At 36.7% G+C, this 18,523-nt stretch overlaps 1 protein-coding gene across 1 annotated transcript in view; it reads right to left on the minus strand.

Annotated features, from left to right (window-relative positions):
* LOC107751995 (vascular endothelial growth factor receptor kdr-like) overlaps nt 1-18,523 on the minus strand; it is a 47,745-nt gene that overhangs the window by 14,225 nt on the left and 14,997 nt on the right. Inside the window, exons 8-18 of the mRNA XM_016567818.1 lie at nt 18,323-18,440; nt 18,014-18,183; nt 17,071-17,227; nt 15,318-15,438; nt 12,196-12,304; nt 6,115-6,402; nt 4,821-4,967; nt 4,549-4,674; nt 3,495-3,601; nt 2,940-3,075; nt 2,132-2,236 (exon numbers count right to left, since the gene is read on the minus strand). Of these exons, the coding sequence (XP_016423304.1) occupies nt 2,132-2,236; nt 2,940-3,075; nt 3,495-3,601; nt 4,549-4,674; nt 4,821-4,967; nt 6,115-6,402; nt 12,196-12,304; nt 15,318-15,438; nt 17,071-17,227; nt 18,014-18,183; nt 18,323-18,440 (1,584 nt within the window). The remainder of the gene's footprint in view (nt 1-2,131; nt 2,237-2,939; nt 3,076-3,494; nt 3,602-4,548; nt 4,675-4,820; nt 4,968-6,114; nt 6,403-12,195; nt 12,305-15,317; nt 15,439-17,070; nt 17,228-18,013; nt 18,184-18,322; nt 18,441-18,523) is intronic.

An 18,523-nucleotide genomic window follows, 5' to 3' on the forward strand; every position in this document is an offset into this window, starting at 1 on the left:
TTTTATTTCTTTTAAGTCTAATTCCTAGTGATATTAGAATGATATCTTAGTTTTACCGGCAATATATATAGTTTGTGATTGCATTTCCTAAAGATATGTCCAGACGTGCAGTCCACCAATAACATTAGAGCGACAGCAGTAGGAACGCCCACAAGCGTCTTCACAGCACAGAGTCTAGCGACGTGTGAACGGGGCTTAACATGGAAAAGATACATTTTATCGCGCGTCGCGGCATCGCGTGTAGTTAGGACACGGTGTAAGTTTAATATAACAAAAGTTTGTATTATATTATTTATCATAATTGTCCTATAAATAAAAATGGGCAAAAATTAAATCATGCCAACAAAAACTGTTTGAGCAGCACTTTGATAATCAGGAGTTCACACACCTTGAACAGAAAACCTAATGCACATCATAAATTATAGTGCACAGATCAACATCTGGCGGCAACATTGTTATAAACTGTCTAAAGGATTTAAACGAGAGAAACAGAAACAGCATTTTTCAGTTTCTCGGTTGTTTGTACATCATTCTAGGGAAATATGTAGTCAGGAACACTATCCTGGTGACCTTTTGAGGTCATGAAGTCAGACTGGGGGCTGTTGTTTTAACACGTCAGGTTTCCTGTGGTTTAGACCCATCAAATTGACACAGGAGAGCTATGTTCAATGTTGAGCAGTAATTTGTACATGATTCATACCAAAGACACCTCACAGTGACTTTTACTGATAGTCTCCTTGTTTCAAAGTAGAAGAAGGTATGAAACCAGCATGAAGAATATTCATAATGTGAAACAGAGGACAGACCAATTTTTATTTTGCATTTTAGATTTTTCAGGTTTTGGATGATAAAAAACATGCAAATAATGAAACACTGACTGCTTATCTAGCAGGGCCACATCATAAACTGGAAATAAAATGTGTGTAGGCAGTAGATTTAATAATTTGAAGGGATTTAAATGAAGGGAACTGCTTTTTATTAAGAGGTGACCTGTGGTGCATAGGGAGGCATCATTCTTGCCTCTAGTTCTATGTTTAATGCACAGGGAAGACTGATATAATAACATTAGTGGAAACACACATGACTAGACAGATTTATCATCATCAAGAACAGACAAAACACCACCACCAGAGCGGCGCTCATCACTCAGCAAAACACACCATCACTAAACAAACGCTGCAGCCAGCTGACCAGACAGGCAGAGTTTAAACAAATACAACCGCAAGAGGATACAGTCTTACCAGACCAAAATATTTGTTTTATTTGAATGCATAACACAAATTCCCTGTGTTGATTCAATATTGTTGTATTACAGTGGATATTTTGGAAATTAGCAATAAAATAGCAAACACTGACCAATTACGTGAAGCAGGTTCTGGTTTGGTGTGATCTAAGAAACATCTGTTCAAGGGTCATTGATAAAGTGAGTATTTGCACATTCACTTCACTTACGTATGCTGTTGTCCAAGGTTTTATATCTGTGGACTATCACATGCAACATGCAATACCCTGAAGAGCTGACAATTATCTTCGTATACGCTCAAGAAACATGAACGAAAACCAAAAGATCCACTATGGACTTCTGTTTTCAATATCTGATTTACATTTGCATTCAATATACTGGATCAGTGTATTCAACGCTGCCATAAAAAGGCTATACATTTATGTCTAATAGAGGAAATGTTTGATGTGAGAAAACTTACAGGAATGTTGATTACATTCAACTAAGTACTTTCTGTTCTTGTAGTGCATTTCTGCTGATATGATAGCATTACACTGTGAGGTCTAAAAGTCTGAAACCACAATCAAAACCTGGGGATTCGAATAAAGTTTAAAGCTAAAATTTCAAACAGACTGGTGGTCTATTTCTAAGTCACCAATAAAATAAGTAAATTAGTGTAAACAGTGAGATGTTTTTTCTTCCACTGAAGCACAAGATGCTCTTTTGATCACTCTTAAATCATGCTGCAGAACATTATCAATGTTTTGTTGAAACCTTGAAGTTAATTAAGGGTGACACACCAAAAAAAAAAAAAAAAGTAAATTTTTCTTTTTTCTCTTTAACTTTCAACTCAAATTGTAATTTGTAATGGCTTTTGGTGAACACTAAAACATAACATGTCACAGATACCTTTCAGCATTTTCACTGCCACCGTTTTGCAAGTAGAAATCTTGTCTATGCCAAATGCAGAGGCCTCTACAACTTTTCCAAATGCTCCATGGCCCAAAGTTTTACCTGTTAGAGAGAGAAAGAGAGAGAGAGAATCTGCATGAGCTAGCCGTGTCCTGGGGGCTCATAAATCAGACAGGATGCCCTGTCAGAAAAGATGTGAGGCTGTAATTAAAACAGCCTGCTGAGGTTGGGACTGCTTTACTGACCTTCCACTGAGAATTCATGGAGCAGTTAAGACTGAACGACAGAAGCGAATTACTGATATTTAATGGCATAATATTTTCTTTTGAAAACTTAGACAATACTGATGCCCACCGTTCTCAAACAATAGGCCTGAAGATTAAGGCAATTAAGGAGCAGAAAGAGCCAATTGTGTTGAGCTGTGTATGGATAAGTTTGTCTTTGTATTTTATGGCTCCTTACATGTTCAGTCCCACAAGAAATAACTCAATCATTTTATATAAAATTCTTCCAAAACTAAGTCATGTGAGCTATGCCATCTATATTGATTTTATAGTTCTATACTTTATGACAGCAACTATCTAACTTGTGGCTATTTTTAGGTGTCCAAAGGCATTTTAAGAGAAACATCTGAGAAAAATTTACCACCTAAATGAAGCATAATATCTCTAATGAGTCTGATGAGCTATGAAAGAAGATATTTTGAGTCAGGAAGGTCTTGAGTTCATTCTTGTTTACATTGCACTCAGAGGAAAATCAGAATTTTTAGTTAGTAAAAGTGAATGAAAAAGATCTTTGAACTCACCGAGTCTGAGGCGGTCTCTGGGGAACTCCCATTTGTTGCTGTCATAGGGCAGACGATCACACTGCTCATCAAGGGGCATCTGGTCAGGATCCATGATGATGGACAGGTACCCTGTCTTTAAATCTGCTGAACTTGGCTGGTAGAAATAAAGAAATGTTTTTTTAAATCAGAATATTCAGACAAAATAGAACAGGGTTCTGTAATTCTTCCTATGTAACTGCATGACTGTTGGGTATGAGATCATTAAGAGTTTTGAGAGAAGACCATGACTAAGTAACAAAAATAAAACAACAAATCAAGACTGCATGTTACATAAGCATTAGTGTGCACTGTAGAACATAAAGTTTTCAGAGTAAACATAACAAAAGACTGGAGTAATGGCTGCTAAAAATTCAGCTTTGCCATCACAGGAATAAATTACATAAAAAAATAAATAAAATAGGAATAATTTATTTGAACTGTAAGAGTATTTTTACTGTAATCATAAGAGACTTATTTAAAAAATCTTACAGTAGTTCAGTTACAGTTTACATATAGTTATAGTCAAGTCCTTACCTTTCTTAGTTTACGGATAAAGAGAATAAGCATTATCCAAAGAAATGTTGCTGCTGCTCCAGTAGACACTAAAATGATCACCTCAATATTTGGTTTACTGTCTTCTCCTGCATGCGGAAACAGCATGTTTTCCATTAAAGAGCCATCTGTACCATATTCATCACAATGCTTTTGTCTAATAAATATTAAACGACACAATAGATAATCATGTTTTTAATAATATTTCTACATGTAGTCACATACCAAGTATACCAAATACAAAACCACATTTCACAACATAAACTGGATTTGTCATGCCGTGCTGCTTTCTGCCTTTGCACTAAACTTGAGTCTGATCTGATCTACAATGCTTGTGTAGTGTTCCACTGGATAGGAACCGGCTCACTCACTTTCATTTATCATGTATTCATGTATTCACATACTATAAACAGCAAAAGATATTTTGATTTTCAAAAGAGGAAGGAGAAAGAATTCAAACAACACTCTGCTCTCTTTGAATGTGTTTGGCTTTGGGTTTGTTAAATCAAGTCAAGCCAGTTTTTTTTCTCTTAACAGAATATAGAGAGTAACTGAATTTCACTACTGAGATGAGCGTTGCAGTTGGTTTTGAGGGGGGCAGGAACAATAACTTTTTTGGAAAGGTCCTTCTGAAATTCAAACCCTCTTCTTCTTTAAAGACATTTCTCATTGGTCATTAATGAATATCCTGAAAGACTATGAAGAGGTCAACTCCCTTGTGAGAGGACCCTGACTTTTAACTCCCCCATCATAAAAGTCTGGAATTTGCATGGTATTCCTGGCAGCCTTAGTCTGTCGTTCTCATTCAATAGTTATTCAAAGTTTGGCCAAAAAAGACTATTTGTCCTGTTTACATTACTATATGGAAACTTTGATGAGATTTTGTCAATGTCTGAATGGAAGTGAAAGTCCTAAAACAGGACAAATTGCACAGTTATTGACTGTTTAAGTCAACTGCACAATTCTTCCCTATATTATGAATGATGAATAAAGAAGTAAAGGCAAGTGAAGAGTTGGTCATCATCTAGGTACTCACCCACTACAGTAATGACCGCACTGGTTATTGCGTCCCCTCCATCATTGCTGGCATGACATTCATAAATGCCCTCATCATCCTTCTTCACCCTCTCAATGATCAGAACGCCATCTTTTAGAGTGATACCTGAAAGCATTATAGAAAGATACACCATTTAAAACAGAACAGATGCAGGAAGATCCAGATCCCTGATAGAAGGATCTATATATAAAGTCACTATAAAATAGCTGATCACTTGTGACCGCACATAAACCCATTTAGTGCTTTCTCACCTGGTCCCTCTGTGACAGGAGTCTTGTCTTTGTACCATTTGATATCTGGTTCTGGCACACCCTTAGCCAAGCAGGCCAGAATCAGGGTGCTGCTGCTGTTCACACCCTGATTAGTCAGATTCTGCATCAGCGTGGGCCTTTGCCTCTCTGTGTCAGAAAATGGAGAGTTACATCTTGTTCTCATTAACATACCACACTTCTATAAAATTCTTTGATTATAGATATCAATGTAAGCAATTCATGCACCAGGGTGAATTATAAGAATACTGCCTAGATCTTTTACATCAACATAGTGGCTCTATTCTGATGACACTTTAGCCTACTCTACATTGATGAAATGAACTCCCATTCTTACTACTGTAATGAATTAAAAATTATGTATTAATTAAATGGTAACACTTTACAATAAGGTTCATTAGTTAACATTAGTTAACTACTTTAGTTAACATGAACTAAGAATGAACAATACTTCTACAGCATTTATTAATCTTAGTTCATGTTAATTTCAGCATTTACTAATGCATTATTAAAATAAAAAGTTGTGCTTGTTATCATTAGTTAATGCACTGTGAATTAGCATGAACTAACAATGAATGACTGAATTTTCATTAACTAACATTAACAAAGATTAGTAAGTACTGTAATAAATGTATTGTTCATTGTTTGTTCATGTTACTTAATACATTAACTAATGGAACCTTCTTGTAAAGTGTTACCAATTAAATATATGCTTAAAACATAATTAATTTAATAAATAAATGTAATCATTTGATTGTAAATTACTTTGAGTTACGTACAACAACTGTACAAATGTATTTGGATGTAAGGAATTAAATTTAATAAATGCTAATTTATGTAAACAACTAGACAGGGTGATTTTAATTATTGTATTACAGTAATGAAAATAAGAATTGCCTTATTGTCATAAAAACAATAATTCAAATAATAATGTTCAATATTATTAACATTTCATAATTTTTTTTATTATAAATGTATATTTGATAATAAATGTATTTTTGTTATTATACATTATATTATAATAATTATATATTTTTAGAATTTATTGTATTGTATTGCATTTAATTACACTAATTATTAAGCAACCATACAGGCTCCTAATCATAAAACTGCAAGTATAACGATGACAACAACTCCTCTTTCTGAGATTCAAACACCAGAGCCATTTGTTTCTTACTGATCAGTAACATAAGCTGGGTCTTACATTACATCATTTGATGTACGCTGATGCTTTCATAAAGATGAAATTCTTTGGTGCTTAGTAGAAGAAACTCACCATTAATAGTCAAAAGAGATGTTGTATTGACCACTTTATTGGAGTTGATGTTTAAAGCCTGGCATTCATAGCCCAGAGTGTGGTTTCTGGAGACACTGGGCAACTTGATGGACAAAGATATGGTGTAGGGCTCGATCCGAAGAGTGGTTTCATCTTTGGGCACTATGTGGCCCAGTGGTCCATACCAATGCAACTTGTCGTAGAGGTATCTTGTGCCTCTGCAGGTCAATGTAACGTCATCTCCTGCAACAGCTGTCGAGGGCCTAATCTCAAACGGCTGTGTCTGATCTAGTGAAGATAAAAGAAAATAAGACATTAAGAAGCAGGACGAAAAAGAACAATTCATTGAACATGTCAGTCAACACGATGCATTTATTGTGTGCTTTTCATGCATAATCTGTAAATCGACAATCAGAGACAGCGTGACTAACTCACAAACATATGGCTCATAAGGGACCTGAAATATACAGTATATATATATATATATATATATACAGTGGGTACGGAAAGTATTCAGACCCCCTTAAATTTTTCACTCTTTGTTATATTGCAGCCATTTGCTAAAATCATTTAAGTAAATTTTTTTTCCTCATTAATGTACACACAGCACCCCATATTGACAGAAAAACACAGAATTGTTGACATCTTTGCAGATTTATTAAAAAAGAAAAACTGAAAAATGCTCAGTATTTAGTAGAAGCACCCTTTTGATCTAATACAGCCATGAGTCTTTTTGGGAAAGATCCAAGCTGTGTGTACATTAATGAGGAAAAAAAATTAACTTAAATGATTTTAGCAAATGGCTGCAATATAACAAAGAGTGAAAAATTTAAGGGGGTCTGAATACTTTCCGTACCCACTGTATATATACTGTATACACACTACACACAAAGCTGTACACTGCAATGCCAGGAATGTCAAATTTGCAGTTATTTCCTGTTTCATCACTCCTAATTGGAAGCACGTTGTTGGCGAATGGCGGCAGCGATGGCTGACCTGAAGCATTACAATAAGAACCAGGCTAAGGCCAGGCCTCCAGGGAGCCGGCAAAACGCTTGTTTATTCACAGCAATATACGTCCCACCAGAGGAGACAGCTGTTATTACTATTTCATCCCTCTGACCAGCATTCCTGCGCACAAAGTCATCTTCACCTCTTGCATAGCACAGCATATTCTCTGGGGCTTTCTGTTCTGTTCTGGAGACATGCCACTTGACATCCACCATTTTATCTTCTGTCTCCATTTTTATTGCACAGTTCTCATTTTTCACGCTTATTGAGTCTCGTCTGATATTGATTCCAGCTCATTTTTGATCATCATTCTAATCTAGGCAACTTTGAATACTCTGATAGCTAACACACGCTTCATTATGTAACTCAGTGAATGGGTTTACATTTGACCCCGGTCAGCTACATATATAAGTGATTCATTATTAAAACAGTGATTGGCATTCCTGTACCACAGTCCATTCCAGAGTATGTAAGCGGAGCAGAAGCAGAACGGGGAAGACTTTGCCTGGAGTAAGGAGCTTTTTTCATGGCAAAATTGTTTCAATGCTGCTCAATCATAAGCATAACATAACACATGTTAACTGTCCAGAATTCAGTCACAAATCTGCCAAAATTCACCATGTGATAAAACACAGTGTTAATAGACTATTAGTAGTTGGGCTAAAACAAAGATGGAATTTGTGAAATATTAAAAATACAAATTGTTCTGTGAACATATATATATATATGTGTGTATGTATATATATATATATATATATATACACACACACATACATTTAGGTAGTAAAAAGCACCATGGTACCACCCTGGTATTTTGGACATGTGTGGTAGAATCAAATGAATAAAATCATTCAAAATTAAAATCAAATCAATAAAAACAAATCGCCACAGATCTTGGTGGAATTTTTACTTTCAGTAAATGAAAAAAATTGCCAACTTACCATACACAAAAAAAGGGATTCTCATAGTCCGGTTCCCAAGTTCATTCTTTGCTGTACAGGAGTAGATCCCTGACACATTAGCTGTTTCCACCACCAGAGTGCTTACAGTCTAAAGAAATGGACAAAGAACATTAGGAATGTAAATCCATAATTTGAGAAAATAACACAATACTCTTTTAACAGGAATAGCACAATATCATGTATCTCAGTACCTACAATCCATGACATTAAACTTTGAGGCATTTATTTCCTGTAAGCAGATGGGTCACAACTGGACCTTTTTACAGTCCTCAGCCTCACACATTTAGTAGACTACATCTGGAGTTTTGAGGCCAAATACAGCACAGCGAGTACAGCACAGAAGGTGTGCCTGTGTTCCATGTCATTTCCTGATACACATTTAAAATGCCAGGCTTAATACTGTCACCATTCAAGTGGAACTCATTAATAGCTTATGTAGACATAATAATAATAATGCAGATTTTTGGCAAAAGACCAGATTCCACAGCTCTGTTTTCAGTTTCAAACAACATCTGTTTTCCTGGCCGTCACATCAAAGGTATAAAACACTCCGGGTGTATTTATGGAGCAATGTACTCATTTTTCAGCTTACTTCCTGGGGTTCACAGGCTGTTTATAAGATATATTTGAAATGTAAGAAGCATGGCTTTGGCTCTGAACAACCGGTGTTTAATTTTTTTTCTGTTTTAGTTTGTAAAGATGTACAGAAGAACAGTCATATTTAATGCAAAATAATTTTTGCAAAGGTTAGGATTTCTTTTGTACACAACATTACGGTGCTGGACAGACAGAAATGAGGTGTGGAGCTCATTTAATGTAAATCTGTGGACTTGTTGTAGTGCACTGGCATGTAACTGTTTAGTCTTACATGTAGCTGATTTTTATTGGCACACTGCACTAAAATATACCTGAAAATTTCCAATAGCAATCCAGTTTAACTAGGCAATGAAATAGCTCTCTGTTGTTTTTAAATTAATTGGCATACTTTTCAGTGTAAACACACCCCCATGCCCCCATGTTAATTAATCTCATCATAGACTGCACATTATTCACGTACTGGATAAACTCAATGACAAATTTCCTGAGTGACATTTAGCATTTCTCTCAATCTCATGGTGTAGTCAGAAATTCAGAGTGACCTTCCTATTTTGTCTTTTAGCTGCTGTGACGGCCCTTTCTTATTCTGTGGTTACAAGGCACCATCAGAGATGGACTCTTACCAGGCTGTTATTCACTGTGCTGGGAAATTTATATGAGGTGTCAGAAAGGAATTCGCCCTAAACAAATCCCACCGTTAAATGGGGCCTCGTTATCACTGACCGCTGTGCTTCATCCCTGCAAAGCATCATCTATTTGTCACAAAAGCCTTTAAATACAGCTAACCTCAAAATTTACACCTATTCCATAGTGAGAACGAACCTCCTAGCACAAGGGAGGGCAGGCATGATTGGTTTTAAATGACATTCCTACTGTGAGAATATACTGTGTCACATAAATCTTGCTGTAAGGAAAATCTTGCTGTAAGCTTATATTTTTGGTGGTGACTAAACATCATTCTGAGCTTATAGCTGATGGCTTGCAGTTGAATACATGCTTGACCTGGTAGGTTACAGCAGCTCCACGTACAGTCACACTGAATTGTAGAGGAATGCTACAAATGAAAACCTGTGCTTCATTAAGTTTTGGGTGAGTGGTTTTGGTAATAAGGCCTCTTGGGATGTTTTCCAAAATGTCTGCAGTGTTCACTGTAACATTTGGCAGCACAAGCAAAGAATGATAGAGTGACAGACATAAGATATCTGTCTAAGCAAACAACAATGGATACTGTAGAACAATTTACATTGACATTAGACATTAGTTGACTGCCCTGTACATAGATAGCATTTGAAGTCATCTCATGTATTTGAAAACAGGTCTGAAACAATCAACATTCAGTGCATGAATAGTCCTGGGAGAAAGTTCTGTTTATGAGGATTTTACTGGCTTCAGTGCACTCAGTAAGATGGACTGATATATCAGTATAAACTCTGTCCTGGGGCACCACTCAAAGCAGCAGCTGCCGTTTACTGGCCTCTGTTCTCCACTGAAGGTGACTGAAGCGTAGCATAATTCACAGTAGAGCTAAATGAGCCTCAGCTATCAGTTCCATTAGGGGAGAACACACACATAGTCACTCACACTGAATGTCATTCTTCACTAATCTATTGATACTTCAGCCAAATAAGACTACTGAAGTGGACTGTGCTGTCTAGAAACATAATGCAGATTGATGCTTTTTTGTGGTTTCTTTATTATATTGAGACCTATTTTCTCAAAATGTTTTCTAAAAGGGCAAGTTGGTGATTTGAATGTTCAATAGACTTTATGAGTTTTAAATGGAAGACAGATGTATGCTGTACATCAGATTTGGATTCTTCCCTTTCACTTCTAAATCAGCATTTTTCATGAGCACATAAACTGCAGTATTTTGAGGTCAATTACTTCGGGCCAAAATGAAGCTGAAAGTATCATTAATCTGGATTAGCAACCCAGTTTCAGCATTATGTAAAAGCTTTGGTTTTAAAAGTTTGACTTGCAGACATTTAAACTAATTCATTTCCACTTGATTGTTCCATTTACAGTCAGATTGCATATTTTTAACTTACAAATCTTTTAAATTTTTAAAGGTACAGTCAGTATTTTTTATGTAAGCAGTATGACAGTCATCAACACAGTATGACAATATACTGACACCCAGCGATGTGGATATAGCGTCATGCAAAATTTTAATTTACCAATACCACTGAAGCAATGCAGCATTTCCCGTTAACCACTATGAGAGCAATAACATGAGTTGTTAGCAAGATAAAATAAGTAACATTTTGTCTGGTCATGTCATCTCAACATGACAGCTCCAATGATGAGACCTGCTCCATGTAAAATAAAATAAACAGCTACTCTTTTTTTTCTCATGTGAGTGTGCATGATTTGAACAAATTTTTCAAAGAGTGAAAAATTTAAGGGGGTCTGAATACTTTCCGTACCCACTGTATATATACTGTATACACACTACACACAAAGCTGTACACTGCAATGCCAGGAATGTCAAATTTGCAGTTATTTCCTGTTTCATCACCCCTAATTGGAAGCATGTTGCTGGCGAATGGCGGCAGCGATGGCTGACCTGAAGCATTACAATAGGAACCAGGCTAAGGTCAGGCCTCCAGGGAGCAAGCAAACGCTTGTTTATTCACAGCAATATACGTCCCACCAGAGGAGACAGCTGTTATTACTATTTCATCCCTCTGACCAGCATTCCTGCGCACAAAGTCATCTTCAGCTCTTGCATAGCACAGCATATTCTCTGGGGTTTTCTGTTCTGTTCTGGAGACATGCCACTTGACATCCACCATTTTATCTTCTGTCTCCATTTTTATTGCACAGTTCTCATTTTTCACGCTTATTGAGTCTCGTCTGATATTGATTCCAGCTCATTTTTGATCATCATTCTAATCTAGGCAACTTTGAATACTCTGATAGCTAACACACGCTTCATTATGTAACTCAGTGAATGGGTTTACATTTGACCCCGGTCAGCTACATATATAAGTGATTCATTATTAAAACAGTGATTGGCATTCCTGTACCACAGTCCATTCCAGAGTATGTAAGCGGAGCAGAAGCAGAACGGGGAAGACTTTGCCTGGAGTAAGGAGCTTTTTTCATGGCAAAATTGTTTCAATGCTGCTCAATCATAAGCATAACATAACACATGTTAACTGTCCAGAATTCAGTCACAAATCTGCCAAAATTCACCATGTGATAAAACACAGTGTTAATAGACTATTAGTAGTTGGGCTAAAACAAAGATGGAATTTGTGAAATATTAAAAGTACAAATTGTTCTGTGAACATATATATATATATGTGTGTATGTATATATATATATACACACACACATACATTTAGGTAGTAAAAAGCACCATGGTACCACCCTGGTATTTTGGACATGTGTGGTAGAATCAAATGAATAAAATCATTCAAAATTAAAATCAAATCAATAAAAACAAATCGCCACAGATCTTGGTGGAATTTTTACTTTCAGTAAATGAAAAAAATTGCCAACTTACCATACACAAAAAAAGGGATTCTCATAGTCCGGTTCCCAAGTTCATTCTTTGCTGTACAGGAGTAGATCCCTGACACATTAGCTGTTTCCACCACCAGAGTGCTTACAGTCTAAAGAAATGGACAAAGAACATTAGGAATGTAAATCCATAATTTGAGAAAATAACACAATACTCTTTTAACAGGAATAGCACAATATCATGTATCTCAGTACCTACAATCCATGACATTAAACTTTGAGGCATTTATTTCCTGTAAGCAGATGGGTCACAACTGGACCTTTTTACAGTCCTCAGCCTCACACATTTAGTAGACTACATCTGGAGTTTTGAGGCCAAATACAGCACAGCGAGTACAGCACAGAAGGTGTGCCTGTGTTCCATGTCATTTCCTGATACACATTTAAAATGCCAGGCTTAATACTGTCACCATTCAAGTGGAACTCATTAATAGCTTATGTAGACATAATAATAATAATGCAGATTTTTGGCAAAAGACCAGATTCCACAGCTCTGTTTTCAGTTTCAAACAACATCTGTTTTCCTGGCCGTCACATCAAAGGTATAAAACACTCCGGGTGTATTTATGGAGCAATGTACTCATTTTTCAGCTTACTTCCTGGGGTTCACAGGCTGTTTATAAGATATATTTGAAATGTAAGAAGCATGGCTTTGGCTCTGAACAACCGGTGTTTAATTTTTTTTCTGTTTTAGTTTGTAAAGATGTACAGAAGAACAGTCATATTTAATGCAAAATAATTTTTGCAAAGGTTAGGATTTCTTTTGTACACAACATTACGGTGCTGGACAGACAGAAATGAGGTGTGGAGCTCATTTAATGTAAATCTGTGGACTGGTTGTAGTGCACTGGCATGTAACTGTTTAGTCTTACATGTAGCTGATTTTTATTGGCACACTGCACTAAAATATACCTGAAAATTTCCAATAGCAATCCAGTTTAACTAGGCAATGAAATAGCTCTCTGTTGTTTTTAAATTAATTGGCATACTTTTCAGTGTAAACACACCCCCATGCCCCCATGTTAATTAATCTCATCATAGACTGCACATTATTCACGTACTGGATAAACTCAATGACAAATTTCCTGAGTGACATTTAGCATTTCTCTCAATCTCATGGTGTAGTCAGAAATTCAGAGTGACCTTCCTATTTTGTCTTTTAGCTGCTGTGACGGCCCTTTCTTATTCTGTGGTTACAAGGCACCATCAGAGATGGACTCTTACCAGGCTGTTATTCACTGTGCTGGGAAATTTATATGAGGTGTCAGAAAGGAATTCGCCCTAAACAAATCCCACCGTTAAATGGGGCCTCGTTATCACTGACCGCTGTGCTTCATCCCTGCAAAGCATCATCTATTTGTCACAAAAGCCTTTAAATACAGCTAACCTCAAAATTTACACCTATTCCATAGTGAGAACGAACCTCCTAGCACAAGGGAGGGCAGGCATGATTGGTTTTAAATGACATTCCTACTGTGAGAATATACTGTGTCACATAAATCTTGCTGTAAGGAAAATCTTGCTGTAAGCTTATATTTTTGGTGGTGACTAAACATCATTCTGAGCTTATAGCTGATGGCTTGCAGTTGAATACATGCTTGACCTGGTAGGTTACAGCAGCTCCACGTACAGTCACACTGAATTGTAGAGGAATGCTACAAATGAAAACCTGTGCTTCATTAAGTTTTGGGTGAGTGGTTTTGGTAATAAGGCCTCTTGGGATGTTTTCCAAAATGTCTGCAGTGTTCACTGTAACATTTGGCAGCACAAGCAAAGAATGATAGAGTGACAGACATAAGATATCTGTCTAAGCAAACAACAATGGATACTGTAGAACAATTTACATTGACATTAGACATTAGTTGACTGCCCTGTACATAGATAGCATTTGAAGTCATCTCATGTATTTGAAAACAGGTCTGAAACAATCAACATTCAGTGCATGAATAGTCCTGGGAGAAAGTTCTGTTTATGAAGATTTTACTGGCTTCAGTGCACTCAGTAAGATGGACTGATATATCAGTATAAACTCTGTCCTGGGGCACCACTCAAAGCAGCAGCTGCCGTTTACTGGCCTCTGTTCTCCACTGAAGGTGACTGAAGCGTAGCATAATTCACAGTAGAGCTAAATGAGCCTCAGCTATCAGTTCCATTAGGGGAGAACACACACATAGTCACTCACACTGAATGTCATTCTTCACTAATCTATTGATACTTCAGCCAAATAAGACTACTGAAGTGGACTGTGCTGTCTAGAAACATAATGCAGATTGATGCTTTTTTGTGGTTTCTTTATTATATTGAGACCTATTTTCTCAAAATGTTTTCTAAAAGGGCAAGTTGGTGATTTGAATGTTCAATAGACTTTATGAGTTTTAAATGGAAGACAGATGTATGCTGTACATCAGATTTGGATTCTTCCCTTTCACTTCTAAATCAGCATTTTTCATGAGCACATAAACTGCAGTATTTTGAGGTCAATTACTTCGGGCCAAAATGAAGCTGAAAGTATCATTAATCTGGATTAGCAACCCAGTTTCAGCATTATGTAAAAGCTTTGGTTTTAAAAGTTTGACTTGCAGACATTTAAACTAATTCATTTCCACTTGATTGTTCCATTTACAGTCAGATTGCATATTTTTAACTTACAAATCTTTTAAATTTTTAAAGGTACAGTCAGTATTTTTTATGTAAGCAGTATGACAGTCATCAACACAGTATGACAATATACTGACACCCAGCGATGTGGATATAGCGTCATGCAAAATTTTAATTTACCAATACCACTGAAGCAATGCAGCATTTCCCGTTAACCACTATGAGAGCAATAACATGAGTTGTTAGCAAGATAAAATAAGTAACATTTTGTCTGGTCATGTCATCTCAACATGACAGCTCCAATGATGAGACCTGCTCCATGTAAAATAAAATAAACAGCTACTCTTTTTTTTCTCATGTGAGTGTGCATGATTTGAACAAATTTTTCAAAAATATACTCATTTCTTTATGCATAAAACTTAATTAAGGGAACAAAAAGAAGTGCATCTTTGAAGGCAAAAAACTTTTACTAATAAATAACAAAATTGCACATACTGTAATACATACCTTGTTTTTACTTTTTAATAATTCAACCTTGTTGCTGACATCCTTAATCAGATTATGAGGATAATGGTTGTGTGATTCAGTGGCATCTCCAACAGGAAGAGGATCAGTGTAAAGTTTGCACCTATCAGCCAAAAACACACACATTTAGTGAAATCATAATTGTTGAACCAACATTTGTAATAAGGAATGATATTTCTGATAAGTTAACGTCGGATACTGCTCTGGAGTTTACAGAGGAAGTTTTTGCCTTTTGACATCAAAGCAGGATGTACACAGGGAAATACCAAGGCGTACAGCCATAATATTTCAGTGAATGCCCTCTACTTTCAGTGAGAAACTTAAAACAGGTCTTCCCTTATAAATAAGAGGAAACTGCTGGGCAAATGAACTTGTTTAGCCAATGTCTTTCAGATAAGTTTATCTTCTGCCGTTGAACGTAAGGTTTCATGGACCCTGATGAATGAATTTTTTTTCTTCTGAATTTGAGTGCCATGTATCAAGTCATGTGATTTATGCCTTGAAGCCGCAGGGGACCAAAGACCTGTTTTGCATCAATCTGAGTGGAGGAACAATCGGATTAATGAGAGTCGGGGTCGGAGAGGAAACTGCAGCGTGACAGGAAGGGCTGAGTCATGCATCACTGTTCAAAGGAAACACCCCCACTCTCTGGCCGGCTGAGATAAGGCTGATCCCAGAACTTCATGGTCAACATGGGACAGCTGATAACTTCTCAGTACCCCTTGATTAAGAAGACCTCTGAGAGATCATCTTCATGAGCGCAATAATGAGATCTCTAACACGGGACCCTTCCAACAAAACACTGATTTTTTTGACACTTAATGGCACATTGCAACTAAAATATGATCATGTAGGGGATTCACTCCCACAACTCCCAAATCTGGCAGTGTGAACATGGCTACTTTTTCTTTTTGGTCACTTCTCAAGAAATAAATTCATTCTAATGAAAATAAAAGAATGGTTCTGTATTTTCTTCCAACTAGGGTATTGCAATTACCCTCCAATGTACCCCTCTCATTAGATGTTGAAAATCAGGACTTCTCACCATCTATATTATGAGCTGTTGTGTTTACTGCCATCGCTGATTATATTTAATACAGCCAAAGTGGTATTTTGGCACTGTGGTACAAAGCCCAAAGTATTTTTGTCGCAAAATTGGCAGTACTCCTTGACAAATAATTACTCTCAATTACGAGAAAACCTTGTCATGACACACCAACTAAGTTTAGGGGACATTCGTAGCATCCATAAAGGTTCACTAAAAAGCTGGCATTTACACTGCAATACTCTTGCTTTCAGCACAATGCAAGCTTGGGGAATAAGAACAATAAATCGTCCTCACATGTACAGAGCCAGTGACTGCAAAATGTAGCTCTGGGGCTATTTTTCATCAATAAGCATACTTTATTTTGGACTGATGTCAAGGAAACGGATGCAGTTCATTTGAATAATGAGAGCTGTGGGTAAAGGCAAACATTCATCATTGATATTAACACCTCAGCAAGAGAAAAGATCTCCCAAGCAAGAGGATGACAACTGTTTATGGAACCAAAATTTGTAGAAATGACAAAAAAAGACCATATTTCTGCTTTGACACAATGAAATGTGATTAGAAGTAATGCAATATTTTATCTGACGTGAAATACTGAACAGAAGACCTGTTGATTCAAAGCAAATTTGAAAATGAACAATAACAAAAAAATCTGTCTTTTTTTTGTGTGTATTATTGACTTACTCTGTAAGATCAGGTCTGGGGTCACACGGCTGCCAAAACCAGGTAATGTCTGGCATGGGAATCCCAAATGCAGTGCAGCTGAGCTGGTGCCCCTCATTATATTTGTAAGTTTGTGGGCCACCTGGAGCCACATCCTCCTCAAAGATCTTTGGCTTCACTGTGTGCACATGGACATACAGATCATCAGTCATTTAAATGGTCAGTCCGAGAAAAGAATACCGATCATTTGAAGATCATTGGCTAACACTAAAAAACTTTCACCTCATAACTCTAATATGGAAGAGTAAGAATATTCAGGCCTCTATGAACTTCAGTACAGAGAAAATAGGGAGCAATATTGCCTATATAGATCTCACTGAAGTGCATCTGTGCTCATGCAATTCTGAAGTTTTAGCATTAGGCAGATTTCAGCATTTGATGAATGATGCCCAAAAATAATTGCAACCAGAAATCTGTTCATTCTGTTTCCATTGTTTTTGACCTTGGTTTTGTTTTTGGGTCTGTAATGATGTCAAATACTTTGGTTCAGGTTGAGGACAGAGAAGCATTAAAATAAAGATTTTATATTAGGCCAGAGGGGGTAATCATACTTGTGTACATTGTTGGATAAAAGGTTTCCAAAAATTCAGGGTAAATCTGGTCAGCACATTATCAAAATCTTAGTTCTGACAGCACATTACAAATCTTTTTGAGAAGAGCATATCAATTCATCCGCTTACTTTGATTTCTCCCCAACACATTAAAAAATTTGCTGAAGAATCTGTTTGGCTTCATTCACATGTAATTAAAATGCAACTAAAACTCTTTTATTTTGTCTGTTAGCTATTTATATTAGTGTTTTATCTTTAGTTGTGGAAGCCTTATTTGGTCCAGTATTGCGTGCAGCAGAGAAAACCCTCAGATGATCATAATCCTGTGCAGTTCATACAGGTTTCTGCATTACCTCTGACTTCCAGCTTGTAGCTGAGGTTTCTGTAGAGACCTTTCTCCTGGTTTGACAGAGCGATAGTGAAGATCCCAGCATCCTTCTGCCTCACTTGTTTTATGGTGAGGTTGTAGCCGGCTGTCTCATAACATGTGGAATTTTCTGAAATGGCAACTCCATCTTTGTACCTATACAAATAGGCAGCAGAAAAGAATAAGACCCAATCAATACAATAATCATACAATAAATTGGTTGGTTACTACACATCAAATTCCTCGCATGGCATCTGAGTCATCTGAGTTTTTTTAATGAAAAGCATAAATTTACCACAACACTTGGTCTGGTGCGGGCAAGGCATTGACCCGTGGCTCAAACTGCACCTTTCTACCCTCTACAGTAGAGATAAATTTGCGTTTATTATGGGTCACATTAAGGAATGGATGCTCTGTAGAGACAAACAGAAAAAATCCAAGAATATATTAAACTTTTCTACAAAAGCACGAGTGTTAAGGTAGTGGCACATCATCA

The sequence above is a fragment of the Sinocyclocheilus rhinocerous genome, unplaced genomic scaffold, assembly GCF_001515625.1.
Source record: "Sinocyclocheilus rhinocerous isolate Xijiao unplaced genomic scaffold, SAMN03320098_v1.1 scaffold662, whole genome shotgun sequence".
Lineage (NCBI taxonomy): Eukaryota > Metazoa > Chordata > Actinopteri > Cypriniformes > Cyprinidae > Sinocyclocheilus > Sinocyclocheilus rhinocerous.